Source organism: Moschus berezovskii, chromosome 18 (assembly GCF_049115385.1).
Source record: "Moschus berezovskii isolate FMDL1 chromosome 18, NW_MosBer_1.0, whole genome shotgun sequence".
NCBI classification, from domain to species: domain Eukaryota; kingdom Metazoa; phylum Chordata; class Mammalia; order Artiodactyla; family Moschidae; genus Moschus; species Moschus berezovskii.
The window spans coordinates 59697815-59714292 of NC_142477.1; the positions used below are offsets into that span (position 1 = coordinate 59697815).

Sequence of the window (16478 nt, forward strand, 5' to 3'; positions counted from 1 at the left end):
ATATATGTGATAGGTGGAAAACAGATATCCTTTGCACTAAATATACAGAATATACTTGGAAACTTTCTAGACTCTCTTATAATCCGTTGTTTTTGTTTTCTATTTTGTCTTAATCTATGCCTGTGCCTTGCATGATCTTCTTATTATTGTAAGTTCTTAGTGCACTGATATATAAAAAAGCAAGACTGCTCTTATTATTATTTCTGAAATTTTCCTCAATGTTTACTTTTGTCTGTGATTATTTTTTCTCATGGGAAAATGCATTAAAATTTAAAAAAAATATGATCACATATGCTATGTATCTTTACTTGTGCTTTTCAAAAAAATGTAAATCTGTTTTTGCCCGTGCAGGGCCTTTGTTGTGCGCGGCTTTCTCTGAGTGCGGCGAGAGGGGGCTGCTCTTAATTGTGGTGACCAGGCTTCTTGTCGTGGTGGCTTCTTGTTGAGGAGCACAGACTAGGCACGTGGGCTCAGTAGTTATGGCTCCCAGGCTCTAGAGCATGGGCTCAGTAGTTGTGGCCCTCAGGCTTTCTTCAAGGTATGTGGAATCTTCCAGGATCAGGGATCAAACCTGTGTCTTCTGCATTGGCAGGCCGATTCTTTACCACTGAGCCACCAGGGAAGCCCCCACAAAAGCTTCTTGACCAAAAGTTAAAGCAGGAAACTGGAACATCCATTTGGAAACAGGGATGAGCTTTGTGGGAAGAAAACCAAAGATTACCATATTACGGTTATCAGATTTCCTTATTACAAAGTAATGATAGTGATTTGATTTTTGGAAATGCACCTTTTAAATTTATAATTTGGTTAAAAAATATTACAGCACTTTTCTCTCTCCTCTGTGTTGCTGAATATGAATTATCAAGATGAAGTTATACTACTCTGAAAGATTTCTTGTAAGTTAAGTAGTGTTTTTCCCAACTTCCTGGCCTAAAGGAAGCCCTCCCTTGAAGGTGATAATAAGTAGGGTTCAGATGCCCCACATGTGAACTCTAGGCATCATCTGACTGTCATTCCCCTGTCACATCTCTGCAGCTCCAAGTGCAGCCCCCCTCCCAGAGTTCCCACTGGGAGAGAATGAAGAAATAGTGGCCTGCTGCTGCTGCTAAGTCGCTTCAGGCGTGTCCGACTCTGTGTGACCCCATTGATGGCAGCCCACCAGGCTCCCCTGTCCCTGGGATTCTCCAGGCAAGCACACTGGAGTGGGTTGCCATTTCCTTCTCCAATGCATGAAAGTGAAAAGTGAAAGTGAAGTCGCTCAGTCATGTCTGACTCTTCGCGACCCCTTGGACTGCAGCCTACCAGGCTCCTCCGCCCATGGGATTTTCCCCGCAAGAGTACTGGAGTGGGGTGCCATTGCCTTCTCCAGTGGCCTGCTAGATAAGTTTAATTCAAGCAGCATAGATAGTGGAAGGCTGAGAGAAGCTTCACTACGTTTGTAACATTCAAGTTTCTGTCAAGTATTTAATCCTGAGGTAAATGTGTGGCCTGAAGGTTTCTGGTTTCTAAAGGGATTCCCCTTAAAGTTTATCACCGTCCTCTCCATGTCACTTTCAGAGAGGGTAGATGGAACTGAATGGTGTGCCAAAAAGAATTCAGGATAACTCCCTATATTTAGGGAAAAGGAATGAGGGCAATTTATGCTCTGACCGAACAGGACAGGACTAACTGACTGCGGCCAACGGCAGTGGATGACAGTTTCCAGTTGACTGTGAGCTGTAGCTAAAGCTATCCTTGAGGAATTGCTGCTTGTGTGGCTTGAGTGTCTCATTGCCGGATCCTTCGAATCAGTGGTCTGAAGCCGTTGGTCATGAGGTGGTAGAGAATTTCTTTGTGGTTCTAAGTTGAAGTTATGCAGCCTCTAAGGTCCCTTGCCGCTTCGTGATTTTGTGCACCCATATGTGCAGGTGAGTGTGTTTGTACCAGCTTTACACTGTGTGAGGGCTTCCCTGATAGCTCCGTTGGTAAAGGATCTGCCTGCAATGCAGGAGACCTGGGTTCGATCCCTAGGTTGGGAAGATCTCCTGGAGAAGGGAAAGGCTAGCCACTCCGTTATTCTTGGCTGGAGAATTCCATGGACTCTATAGTCCATGGGGTCGCAAAGAGTTGGACACAACTGAGTGACTTTCACTCACTTTCACCTGCTCTGTGATAGGAAAGAAAGTCATCATTGTGAGCTACTTCAGCTGTGGTGTTGGTTTCAGGTTTTGGTGGGCTTTGCCATTCCTCAGCGGAGAAGGCAATGGCAAGCCACTCCAGTACTATCGCCTAGAAAATCCGATGGATGGAGGAGCCTGGTAGGCTGCAGTCCGTGGGATTGCTAAGGGTCGGACACGACTGAGCGACTTCACTTTCACTTTTCACTTTCACACATTGGAGAAGGAAATGGCAACCCACTCCAGTGTTCTTGCCTGGAGAATCCCAGGGACGGGGGAGCCTGGTGGGCTTCCGTCTATGGGGTCACGCAGAGTCGGACATGACTGAAGTGACTTAGCAGCAGCAGCAGCCATTCCTCAGAGACATTGCTGTATTGGGGCTGCCTGGAATAAAGGTGGAAGGAAGGGGAGGAGTTTGTTGAGAAGAAAGCTTGGAATGACCTACTCTATTTTTAAAAATTGTTTAAAAACAGGTAGGATGGTGGGGGAGAAAACTACTTGATTTTGGTCAAGTATGAAAGTGAAAGTGTTAGTCACTCAGTCGTGGCTGACTCTTTACGACCCCATGGACTGTAGCGCTCCAGGCTCCTCTGTCCATGGGATTTCCCAGGCAAAAATACTGGAGTGGGTAGCCATCCCCTTCTCCAGAGGCTCTCTGAGCCACTATACCACAGATGTAAAATAGTGTAATGGTGGTTTATTAGAGCTGTGATCTAGGTATAGTTCTGATGTGGTATATATATACACATATGTATAGGTGTGATGGTGGTATACTGCAGTAAATGTTTTCATATGGCTGGGTAAAATACTTGAGCATGTCTGTTAAATAGCTTTTTTTTTTTTTACTTGTAAGGTGCTGGGGGAGGGAGGTTTGAGTGACCTGAATGTTTTTACTTGAAAATAAAAGCTGTCATGTTTTTCTTACTGCTGTCAAGTACTACACATTTCAAAGAATTAAAATATTTTGTAGCATCTGAATGCAGAAGCTGAACTCTCTCCTCCCTTTCTTTCACATAGGTTTCCACTTGAGTGGCACAGTGACAGAACCTGCAATACAATCGGAGCCAGAAACTATTTGCAACGTGGCCATCAGCTTTGATCGTTGCAAGATTACCTCAGTGACCTGCAGCTGTGGAAACAAGGACATATTTTATTGTGCGCATGTTGTGGCACTGTCTTTATACCGCATCCGCAAGCCAGATCAGGTCAAATTGCATCTTCCCATTTCAGAGACTCTCTTTCAAATGAATAGAGACCAACTACAAAAGTTTGTACAGTATTTGATCACAGTGCACCACACAGAAGTTTTGCCAACTGCTCAAAAATTAGCAGATGAAATTCTTTCCCAGAATTCAGAAATCAACCAAGTACATGGTGAGTATAGACAGTCATTCTGTAGCTTGCTTCTTGGGATTATTGTTCATTTATAAGTTTAATTCTTCTATATAAAAGTAAATTAAATATAAATTAGATCATCAGCATTGACCTTTTAGGTAGCTGAGGGTTTAAATTCAGTTTTGCATTTTAAAACATTTCTTCTGAAGTGTTCTGTACATTCTCTGTGATACCAAGATCTCTTAGAAAGATCTCTCATTTGTTAAAGCTTGGCTCTTCAACATTTATGTTTTGTATTAATACAGTTTTATCAAATACTAGATATTGGCTATGGTAAACACAAATTCACCCTTGTCAGCCGTTGTCAGTAAACTGACTTGCACATATGCAGAATTTTTTTCATTTTCTTCAAACAGTGTATTTTCCAAGGCATTAAGTTTCTGATATGATCCCGCATGTTAAGAAATAATTTATTCTTAGAAAAATACTAAAATTTGTTTAGAGAGGATTTAGATTTATATTGTATATAAGAAATCTCAAAAAGTTTCTTTTACGTCTTTTATACACTGAACTTAACTCACTTATTTGTTAGCATGTGTATCAGCTGTCTACATAGTTGAGATATGAGACCAGTTCACTCAATCCTATCATTTTAGAAAAGTTCTTACCTGACGTAGAAAGTGTAAATGTTTAAGGAAAGCAGTTTGAACTCATTTCCTAAAAACTTTTAAAATTGTGAGATGCAACAAAAAAGTGCATAAAATATATATGTGCATATTAACAAAGTGAACCAACACCCAGGCCACAAAATAGACCACATTTGGCGCTTGAGAGGGTTCCACGTGTGCCCCTCACTTTTAGTCACCAGCTCCTTTCTGTTCCTCATGGTAACCATTGCCTGATTTTTTTATGGTCGTCACTTCCTTGGTGCTTTGTGTTTTACTGTTAACATCACTAAACACTGGTTTAGTCTTACCTGATTTTAAGCTTTAGGTATCTGACTTTTTTTTTAAAATTTTATCTGTTTATGAATTTTTGGCTGTGCTGGGTCTTCATTGCTGCATTCAGGCTTCTCCCTGCAGTGCCTTCTCTTGTGGAACACGGCCTCTTGGGCTCAGTAGTTGTGGCACACGGGCTTAGTTGCTCTGCAGCATGTGGGATCTTCCCAGATCAGAGACTCGAACCCATATTCCCTGCATTGGCAGGCTGATTCTTTACCACTGAGCCATGAGGGAAGCCCCTATCTGACTTCTTTCATTCAAAATCATGAATGATTTGAATAATCATTTGAATAATCATAAACATCATCTCATGTTTATGAGATTTATTTACATTGTTTCATGTATCTTTTAGTTCATTCATTTTCATTGCTCTTAAGCAGCACTAGAAATACCAATAGAAGTGCAGTGTGAACCACATGTGTAATTTAAAATATTTAAAAAGAAACAAGTAAAATTGATTTTAAAATGTTTATCTCAATAAACCTAAGAAATCAATTCAGCATATTCATATTAGTCTAACAGTCATAAATTTAACAAAAATATATATTTCACTTCTTATTCACATTATTCTTTGAAAATCTGTTTTACACTTAACCACAAACACATCTCATTTCAAACTTTAGCCACATTGCAGGTGTTCGGTAGCCACATGGTTAGTAGTTACCTTATTGGAACACTAGCTCCCTAGAGAGTATTCTGGGTATGAGGACACCATGATTTATTTGTCCCTTTCACTGTTGATGAACCTTGTTTTGAATAAAACTATGAACATTCTTTTATAAGTCTCCTGGTGTCTTATGATACTTTTAGTATGTCTTTTATGTCAGCGGAAAATCCACATGACCGCATTTCTTCTAGTGCTCTCCGTATCAGTCTCAGCTTTATTAAAGTAGCTGTTACAAGGTGTGTAAAGCATTTTACTTGGTAGAGTCTGCCAGTGTTGAGTAACAGGATGGTAAACAACTCTGCCACACAAGTACCCTGGACCCACCGAAAGCACGTGCACTCAAGGACTCTTTAAGTTTAAGTAGGCTTCTGCTCTGTCATACCATCTGTCTCAATTGCGTTACTGTGTGAAAATTCAGGCCAGCTAACAGTTATCTCAGAGATTTCTCAGGAGCCTTTTTGTGGCTTCTTATTAAAACATTCACTGAAGGCAGAAGAATAGCATATACCATTTCTTCAAACTTTAATGCACTCCCTTTTTTCCCTTTCTTTAAAATTCATATAATCCACTTGGTCATTTATTTCTCAGAGTTTTAGTTTAACCAGTGGTCCATACCAAGTTAGTTGTTTGTTCTGCTTTTGTCTTCCTTGTTTTAAAGGATAGCAGCCCCCCAAATTTCTTCTCTAAAAGCTTTTAATATCCATTTCTGCATCAAAATAGTGGGACTGATGAAACAGTCTAAGGTTGGATGTAAGAAAGTGTTCACATGACATTATATTTCTTTCAACTTTCTAAAATTAGAAGAAAAAAAACTAAGGAAATATCAAGGACAGAATGCAGGTTAGCTTTAAACTGAATGTGATTTTCAGATAACTGTTGTGTGAGAACAGCTCCATGAGAGCAGTGAACTTGAGCAGTTTCTCCTGCCAGCTTTCTCCACTTAATTTATCATCAGATTTGCTCCTAGCCTGGAAGTGAGCCAATTACACAAGCTGCCTTCCTGCTTTCCATTCTAGTGTGACAAGTGGCAAAAAAGAAGAGTTAGAAAGCAGGCCGTGACCTTAAGTGATGAAATGGGAAATCTGCTCCCTGGAGGGTCTTATTTTAACTGTTAGATTGATGACTTAGTAGGGGGTGGGATTTAAAATGTTTTGCAGTTATTTGACTACATGGTTCCACCTGCCTCCAGACATCTGTACATTAAGCATCCTCTAGCTCATTTTTTAAGCAGTATTTTCTTGCATGGTTTTGAGGATGTATTTTTTTTTCTTTGAGAAAAATGTCTTGAACATGAATATTGGGAAGAGTTCATTTTTCTGTAAGGAAAAGCATCACTTTTACCTAACTAGATAAATAGAGTTAGGATAGGATTTAGATTAGATTTTGTTAGTAGGTATCTTAAAGAGAATGAGGTTTATCTTATCTAAATCCTTTTTAAAAGAAAGCCATAATACAATTTTTAAGTAAATGCAAACTATGCTGCTAACAGTAGGTTTTTCCTTTTCCTTACGAACTTGTCCTAAAGCTTCTTAAAATTCTATTAGTTGCTTTACTTACTATTTTGAGATATTTTTAAAAGAACTTTATGCTAAGGAATTAAAAGCTTTCTCAAGTCTATTCCAGGCATATTGTTCCTGATAATTTCCTTGTAAGCTGCATATTGCAAATTTATAATTGTAATAGTTTGTCGATGAAGAAACCAGGGAGAATGGGTTGGTGACTTACCCAGGATCACAGATTGAGTAAAAGTACTTGAAATACAGACTTAGTTATCATAATTGTTCGGTCCTTGTCAGGTTTTTACATTTCATTTTAGTTTCATAAAATTTTCCACATAATTTTGATTAGATTAAATCAATTATTGTGTGCTAAAAAGTGGCTGTAAGGTAGTTAATTGATGTTAATGGCCCTCCAGGGAGATTGCCAGTTGTAGTTTTGCATTGATAAGCAAAATTGTTTACCATGATTTTATATTATAATAAAACTTTCTAGCTTCCATATTCTCCAAAAAAAGAGAAACTATTGTTTTTTTCTCAGTGTTTAGAAATTTATGGATTTCTAAATGCTAACCTGCTCTCTTGGTTAATTCATCCCAGCCATTTTTTGGTCTTTTACGTTTCTTATTAATGTATTATAAATTAGTGAATTGTGGTATCTGGACAGAACATTGAAACCTGGAGACATAGAGTACATTATTATCTCTGCTGTATATTACCTGTGTGACCCTGGGTAAGACTCATTTCTCTTATCTTTAAAATGCTCATAATCTTCACTAGTGGCATTGGAAAAAATGTTATTCATACTTATATATGTAAAATATTAAAGAAAAGAGTTTACCTCATGTTGGGGTACCCATAAGTAGTCATAGTTAAACAGAAGAGAAAAGAAACCTATTGGGGGATGGATGATAATAGAGTTGGAGGTCAGCTTGCTGTCCTCTGACTCTCTGGCGTATATTTCCTCTTCTACTTTTTCCCCTTTTGCTCTTCCTTTTGGTGACCTCCCTCTGGGATAGTCTGTACTAGGCAGACTACGACAAAAAGGGGCAGATTGCGTGTCACCTGTGGCATTGGTCTCTTCTTGGAACAGAGGGAAAGGATATCATTTCTGTGGCCCTTTACCTCCAGTGCTTGAGTCAGTCCCCAAAGCAGGCTAGATTCATCTCTCATTTCACTGTCGAGTGTCCAGAGATACCGTCTCAGTCAGCCAAATGTGGCAGGGATGTACAGTTGACCTTTGGACAGTTTGGGTGTTAGGGACATCAACCATGTGTGCAGTTGAAAACCCACAGGTAACTGATGTGGTTAGTCCTGGGTGCCTGCAGTTCCTCTGCATCTGTGGTTCCGCGTACCCACAGGTCTTCTGTGTCTGCAGTTCTGCATCTGTGATTGGACTGGGGATTATGTAGTACTTAGTATTGATTCATACTGTTGAAAAAAATCCTCTGTAAGTGGACCTGTGCAATTCAGATTCAGTTGTTTGAGTCAGTTCTACTTCCATGTCAGGTGAGGGGTGACACATGACATGTAAGCTCTTTCCCACCCCTGGCTCTGTGACTGGTGGTGGTATTTTTGTACAGACACACACAGAAGGACCAATGTACCTCTTCTGCCCAAGTGTGCATTTGGTGTTCTTCCATCAGACATTTCGTTTTGTTTCAGCATGGTTTTGTATAAAACTAGCAGTATAAATTCCATTCATGCCTGCCTGTCTTGCTTAATTTAGCCTTCAAATACTTCCATGTCCCAACCGTTGTATGTAACAATCCATTCAGTCTCTCCCAGATACTACCAAACAAGCGAATCTATTCAGCAGTCCCATGTTTGTTGTGTAGCTTATTTTTACTTGATTGTAAGCTCCATCAGGGCTAGAACTATGACCTGTATCTTTTGGCAACTTTTCTAAGGACAGTATTTAAGAAGTAATGGACACTCAACAATTAGTTAAACAAAAAGTAACAATGTCCTTTATTATGTAATAAAGATCATTTATGACAAACCCATATATAGTTAAAAATCATACTCGGTGGTGAAAAGCTGAAAGCCTTTCCTCCAAATTCAGGAATAAGACAAGGATGTCTACTCCCACCACTTCTATTTAAGATAGTATTGGAAGATCTCACCACAGCAGTCAGACAGAAAAAAGAAATAAAAATTGAAAGAAGTAAAATTGTTACTATTCACATAGAAAACCCTAAAATTTCCACCCAAAAGCTGATAAATGAATTCAGCAAAGTTGCAGGCTACAGGTTAATATACAGAAATCTGTTGCATTTCTGTACATTAATAATGAAATATCAGACAAAGAAAGTAAAAAAAGATGTCATTAAAAATTAAATGGAAAAGAATAAAATACATAGGAATAAATTTAACTGAGTAGGTGAAAGGCCTGTACTCTGAAAACAATAAAACATTGATGAAGGAAAATGAAGATGATACACAGAAATGAAAAGATATCTCATGCTCTTGAATTGGAGTGATTAATATTGTTAAAATGGATATACTACCCAAAACAGCCTACAGATTTGATACAATCCCCATCAAATAACAATGACATTTTCCACAAAATTAGGACAGAAAATTCTAAACTTCATTGTTGTTGTTGTCGAGTTGCCAAGTTGTGTCCGACTCTGTGTGACCCCATGGATTGCAGTATGCCAGGCCTCCGTGTCCTTCACCATGTCCTGGACTTTGCTTAAGTTCATGTCTGTTGAATCAGTGCTGCCTTCCAATCATTCCATCCTCTGTTGCCCTCTTCTCCTTCTGCCTTCAGTCCTTCCCAGCTTCAGGATCTTTTCACATCAGGTGGCCAAAGTGTTGGAGCTTCAGCTTCAGCATCAGTCCTTCCAGAGAATATTCACGACTGATTTCCTTTAGGATTGACTGGTTTGATCTCCTTGCTGTCCATGGGACTCTCAAGAGTCTTCTCCAACACCACAGTTCAGAAGTATGAATGTTTTGGTGCTCTGCCTTCTTTATGGTCCAACCCTCACATTCGTACACGACTACTAGAAAGACCATAGTCTTGACTATATGGACCTTTGCTGGCAGAGTGATGTCTTTGCTTGTACACTGTCTAGGTTTGTTGTAGCTTTCCTGCCAAGAAGCAGTTTTCTTCTACTTTCATGGCTGCAGTCACCATCCACAGTGATTTTAGAGCCCTAGAAGAGGAAATCTGTTACTACTTCCACCTTTGCCCCTTCTATTTACCAAGAAGTGATGGGATTGGATGCCATGATCTTAGTTTTAATACTGAGTTTTAGGTCAGCTTTTTCACTTTCTTCTTTCACCCGCAACAAGAGGCTCTTCAGTTCCTCTTTACTTTCTGCCATTAAAGTGGTATCATGTACATATTGATATTCTCCTGGCAATCTTGATTCCAGCCTGTAACTCATCCAGCCCAACATTCACATGATGTGCTATGCATATAAGTTAAATAAACAGGGTGACAATAAACAGCCTTGTTGTACTCCTTTCTCAATTTTGAACCAGTCAGTTGTTTGATATAAGGTTCTTACTGTTGCTTCTTGACCGACATACAGATTTCTCAGGAAACAGGTAAGATATTCTGGGATTCCCATCTCTTTAAGAATTTTCCACAGTTTGTTATGATCCATACAGTCAAAGGCTTTAGCGTAAAATTCATATGGAACCACAAAAGACGCAGAATTACGAAAGCAATCTTGAGAGAAAAGAACAAAGTTGGAGCTGTCACCAATCCTCTTATCAAACTATACCACGAAGCTACAGTAATCAAAACAGCATGGTACTGGTACAGAAACCAGACACAGAGATTAATGAACAGAATAAAGAGCCCAGAAGTAAATTCACACACCTGTGGTCAATTAATCTACAACAAAAGGGGCAAGAATACACAATGGAAAGAAGGCAATCTCTTCATCATGTGGTTCTGGGAAAGCTGGACAGCCACACATGAAACAGAGATTAGAACATTTTCTTCCAACATTAAAAAAAAATCAAAATGGATTAATGACTTAAATGTAAGACCTGAAACCATAGAACTTCTAGAAGAGAACAGAGGCAGAACACTTATGATGTAAATTGTAGCAGTATGTTTTGCATCTGTCTCCTAAGGCAAAAAAGAAAAAGCAAAAATAAATAGAACCTAGTTAAACTTCAAAGCATTTGCACAGTAAAGGAAACCATTGGCAAAACAATAAGCCTATATAGAATGGGAGAAAATACCTGCAAATGATATGACTGATGTGGGATTAATATCTAAAATGTACAAATAGCTCATATAACTCAGTATCAAAAAAAACATTCAAAAAAATGGATGAAGACTTGAATAGACCTGTTTCCAAAAAAGAAAGATAGATGGCTAACAGACACATGAAAAGATGCTCAACACCACTAATTGTTAGAGAAATGCAAATTAAAATAGCAGTAAGATATCACCTCATACCTGTCAGGGTGGCCATCATCAAAAAATCTTCAAATAACAGGTCTTCCCTGGTAGCTTAGTGGTTAGGAGTCTGCCTGTCAGTGCAGGAGATACGGGTTCGATTTTTGATCTGGGGAGATCCCACATGCGGAGCAGCTAAGCCTGTGTGCCACAACTACTGAGACTGCTCTAGAGCTCGAGAACCACAACTCCTGAGCCTACTTGCCTCAAGTACTGAAGCCCAAACCCTAGAGTCTGTGGTCTGCAACAAAAGAAGCCACCACAATGAAAAGTCTGCACATCACAACTAGAGAGTAGCCCCCGCTCACTGAAACTAGAGAAAAGCCTGTGCAACAAGGACCCAGTATAGCCATAAGTAAATAAGTAATTTTTTAAAAAAGTCTACAAATAACAGATGTTGGAGAGGATGTGGAGAAAAGGGGACACTTATCCTCTGTTGGTGGGAGTGTAAATTGGTGCAGCCACTTACATTAGAGACATTACATTACAAACAATACAGAGGTTCCTTAAAAAAAAAAATGAAAAACTACAAATAGATTGAACAATAGATTCACTCCTGGAATGCAGCAAAAAAAAAAAAAGAGTAATTTGAAAAGGTACATGCACCCCAGTGTTCATAGCAGCACTATTTAGAATAGCCGAGATTCGGAAACAACCCAGCTTCCCTAGTGACTCAGCTGGTAAAGAATCCTCCTGCAGTGCAGAAGACCTGGGTTCGAACCCTGGGTTGGAAAGATCCCCTGGAGAGGGGAATTGTTACCCTTTCCAGTATTCTGGCCTGGAGAATTCTGAAGACTACATAGTCCATGGGATTGCAAAGAGTCAGATGCGACTGAGTGACTTTCACTTTAAAGTGTCCATCAGTAGACAATTGGATAAAGAAGAAGGGGTATATGAATACAAGTGGAATACTACTCTGTCATAGGAAAATAATGAAAGTTTGCCATTTGTAGGAACAAGGATGGACCTAGAGGCCATTATGCTTAGCGAAATAAGACAGGGAAAGACAAATGCTCTATGATATCAATGATATGTGGAATCTAAAATAATAACATGTATACAGCAAAGTAGAAGGAGACTTACAGATATAAAAAAACAAATTAGTGTTACCAGAGGGGAGAGGTAAGGGAGGAGGGTCAAATTAGGGTTATGAGATTAAGAGATACAAACCACTGTATATTAAAAAATAGATAAACAAGAGGGTATATTGTATAGTATAGGGAATTATAACCATTATAGTGTAGTTACTTTTGATGGAGTATTGTCTATAAAAACACTGAACACCTAAATCTAATATAATGTTGTAAATCAATGGTACTTTAAAAAAAGTAACCATATCATTTTAAAATTCTGCTTTCTTAGAATTTGGAGATTTATTCTTGTACACATGTTCCAAATATAAGTGAGTGACAGTTGGAGTCGTTTGATGGAGGCTTCATGTCACATCTCTCTTCCTTTTGTTTCCCTGTGGATGGTCATATTCATGTAATTGGGCTTGCATTAGCAACCAGTTTTTCAGTTATCCTAGGGAGATAATTTGGTTATTACAAGCATTATCCTTTCTATTGTAGAATGTTCTGTCATTGACAGTTGGTGAAACAAAGGTATGACCTACTAGTGGTGGTCAATTTAATTAGCAAATCTGTAGGAGAGAATTAAAGTTGCTTTAAATGTGCTTTCTAAAAGTGCAGTAGTGTGAAACTTAAAAGTAAAAAAAAAAGAATACATGTTGAAAAATGTATAGAAGTAAATGAAGATAAAAAGACAAGTACTCATTGGCTCTCTTAGTCTCCGCTAATTCCCTTATTTCCCCAAGGCAGCCACTGCTGATAGTGTGGTTTATAGTTTTTGAGGCAGTTTTTTGGTGCACACACAAGTACGTAATTTTTTAAAAACAGTTTTAAAACTTTTTTTGTAGTTTCTTTTTTTCATACATCATGAATACTTTCTCTTACTAGTACAAAAAGGTCTGTTACTGTGTTAAGTGCTGTGTAGTATTACATATTATGGGTCTGTTTAATCATTAACATACCAAATGGTTTCAAAATTGTTTTCATTTTTTTTTTTACTATGTGCAATTCTGCTGTGAGCATTCCTTTTGTATGTGTGAATTTGTGCAAGTGCTTTTGAGTAATAGATTTTTAGTTAATAGTAGAAATGCCAGAACAATTGGTATTGGCATTTTGAGTTTTATAATTACTGCCAAATTTCTCTTCAAAAATTACTAGTTTTACCATTAAGTTTTAATTAGAACTTGATGTATATGATTTAAATTTCTTCTGAAAAATTGTTGAAATATACAGTTATGCACACATGAGCATCTTCATGTGGAAAAACATTTCGTTTTAGCAGAAGAGAAGTGATCTTTTGGGGGGCGTCACATCTCTGGCCCAGCAGGTATGCATGACACGGTAGTACAGAAGCAGCCAAGTTACTTTTAGCTTGTTACCCTTTATCCTTTCTGCTTTTACCTCCAAATCGTGCCTTCTCTCATACCGTATAGTCGTCTCTGACACTACCCCGACTCTCATAACTGTCAGTGGCTTGTTACCTGCTGTGCTCGGTTTCCTCACCATCCCTCTCTCCTTAATGGAGGAGAAGGGAACAACAGAGGATGAGATGCTTGGATGGCATTGCCAAATCGATGGATATGAGAAAACTCCAGCAGATCGTGAAGGACAGGGAAGCCTGGTGTGCTGCAGTCCATGGGTCGCAAATTGTCCGACAGAACTTAGTGACGGAGCAACAAGAACAAGTTTCCATGTTGGCTCTATGAGCTTGTTATTCCCATCTCCCCCACTGTAGGTTTTTCACCCCTTGCACTGTAAGAGTACTCAGAGTGTTTAAGAGCTTAGAAGTTAGACAGCCTACATTAGAATTCTAGTCTCTTTGCTTTCCAGCACTTTTAGTGGAGGGAAGGAACTAAATCTCCTCAGGGCTTAGTTTTCTTATTTGTAAAACATAGTCTGTAAAGAGTACCTATTTCATAAGGTCAGGAGAGTTATAACGGAATAAAGTTGAGTTGCTATTATCCATCATTGTGATGTGGCAGTTGACGTGAGTCTTCAGCTGGCAGTGGTATTGTTGAGGAAAATATTTGTGAAGTTTAAAAAAAAAAAAATCTTTGAAAATCTGAGCAAATCATTCTTGATTCTTGCAAACATAGTAGATCTCTTTTAATAAATCAAAAGAGTCAGGTTATGTAAAAATGAGACTTTATGAGAACTTTGCATTTAATTATTGTGTACCAAGTAATTGCTAATACGTTAATACCTCTGTTAGCTAGGTTATGGAAAATGACCTAACTCTTAAGCACTCTATGCTTATATTGTTCATTTTTTAATGAGCATTAATGAATGTACAAGTGTTTTATTGCTCTTTATCCATATAAAATACATGATTATTTCTGTACGTGAATAAGTATATCACTGGAACTTCTGAAGTAAATTAAAAGATAATAAGAGATGAGTAATAAAGTCAGGTGAGAGGAAAAGAGTAGAGGAGCTATAAACCTTGACAGGCCTATTTGAGTTCCCTGAGCTATATCCTGATTACAGTGCTACTTATTTATTTCTTTGGCATTTAGCTAAAGGGAAGGTGGCTTGTTGAGGGAGCAGAGGCTGGCGCATGCCAGGACTCCCTTTGTCATTAGCTTCCAGGCTAAACAGGTTGTCCTCTAACAGCTGTTAGAGAGGACACCGCACTGCATCATGGGAGTAGAATTACATGGGCTGACCATTGAGAACAGATGACGAAGGATCTAGCTGTTTCAGCCACCACAAAATTGTATATGGAAATGAAGACATTAGTTACTGCCTTGAAATGAGGATTTCAGTAAGAATAAAAGTTAAAGCTTTTCTCAAGTGTGTGTTTATTCAGTACACATTATTACATTATTTTTCAGTGGTCTTCTAGTTCTTATTCTTGCTAAAGAAAGATTTTTTTTTTCCTGAACCTGTATCACTGAAGTTTGCTGCATTGCCTTTTCTCTCTCAGTGCCAATGTTTGATGTCAGGATTTTTGCTTTCAGCTTGTAAGACAGGTGTACCTGTGTCTTTGTAAGCCACAGACTTAATGTTTCCCATCTTTAATAGCAGGCACTAAAACTGTAGGAGATGGCATTACTTTATAGGTCCTGCAAAAGAGGATGAATTAATCACCTCTGCAGTGTAGACATCTGCTTCCTGCATTCTTCCTCTGTAGACTGAATTTGACAATTTAATTTTAACAACAACAAGAAAAGAGCACTGCTACTTAAATGTAAATGCTTAAAGCATTATTTGGACAACCATGGTATTGAGGCAGTTCAGTTCAGTTCAGTCACTCAGTCGTGTCCGACTCTTTGCGACCCCATGAACCACAGCACGCCAGGCCTCCCTGTCCATCACCAACTCCCGGAGTTCACTCAAATTCATGTCCATCGAGTTGGCAATTCCATCCAGCCATCTCATTCTCTGTAGTCCCTGTCTCCTCCTACCCCCAATCCCTCCCAGCATCAGTCTTTTCCAGTGAGTCAACTTGTCGCATGAGGTGGCCAAAGTATTGGAGTTTCAGCTTTAGCATCAGTCCTTCCAATGAACACCCAGGATTGATCTCCTTTAGAATGGACTGCTTGGATCTCCTTGCAGTCCAAGGGACTCTCAAGAGTCTTCTCCAATACCACAGTTCAAAAGCATCAATTCTTCGGCGATCAGCTTTCTTCACAGTCCAACTCTCACATCCATACATGACCACGGGAAAAACCATCGCCTTGACTAGACGGACCTTTGTTGGCAAAGTAATGTCTCTGCTTTTTAATATGCTATCTAGGCTGGTCATAACTTTCCTTCCAAGGAGTAAGCATCTTTTAATTTCCTGGCTGCAATTAGCATCTGCAGTGATTTTGGAGCCCCCCAAAATAAAGTCTGACACTGTTTCCCCATCTATTTCCCATGAGGCAGTTAGGTCACCATTAAGATGAAGATGTAAAGCCTTTCACTTTTTGTTTGAATTTGTTTTCCAGCAGTTTTAAGAAAAGAGAAATAATTAAATTCCCCATTAGAATACAAAGCTGTGAATAATTCCACATACCAAACATAGCATAAGCCAGTTATTGAATATGTCTTAATATCTCAGTTTAAAATTTGCAGTGTGATTTGGTGGTGTCCAGTGCTTGGAAATGACTGTTTTTGTGATAAGAGACAGATATCTTAGTCAAGAGGTCTTAAATTTATTGTACTTTAGTGAGTACACTGGACCCTAAATACTTTTCAATCAGAAGATCCAAAATGTGGCACCATGTTTAAGAGTCCCTCCGTATACATAATTGTGTTTCCCAGTCGCACTTCCCATCTCCACGGCCCCTGCCATATTATCTGTGGCAAGGATTCTGGTTCAGTAGGTCTGAAGTGGTGC

General features: G+C 38.9%; 1 protein-coding gene across 1 annotated transcript in view; it reads left to right on the forward strand.

Annotated features, from left to right (window-relative positions):
- The window catches only part of ZSWIM6 (zinc finger SWIM-type containing 6), a 224657-nt gene that overhangs the window by 138670 nt on the left and 69509 nt on the right, over positions 1–16478 (forward strand). Inside the window, exon 2 of the mRNA XM_055422014.2 lies at positions 3174–3530. Within this exon, the coding sequence (XP_055277989.2) occupies positions 3174–3530 (357 nt within the window). The remainder of the gene's footprint in view (positions 1–3173; positions 3531–16478) is intronic.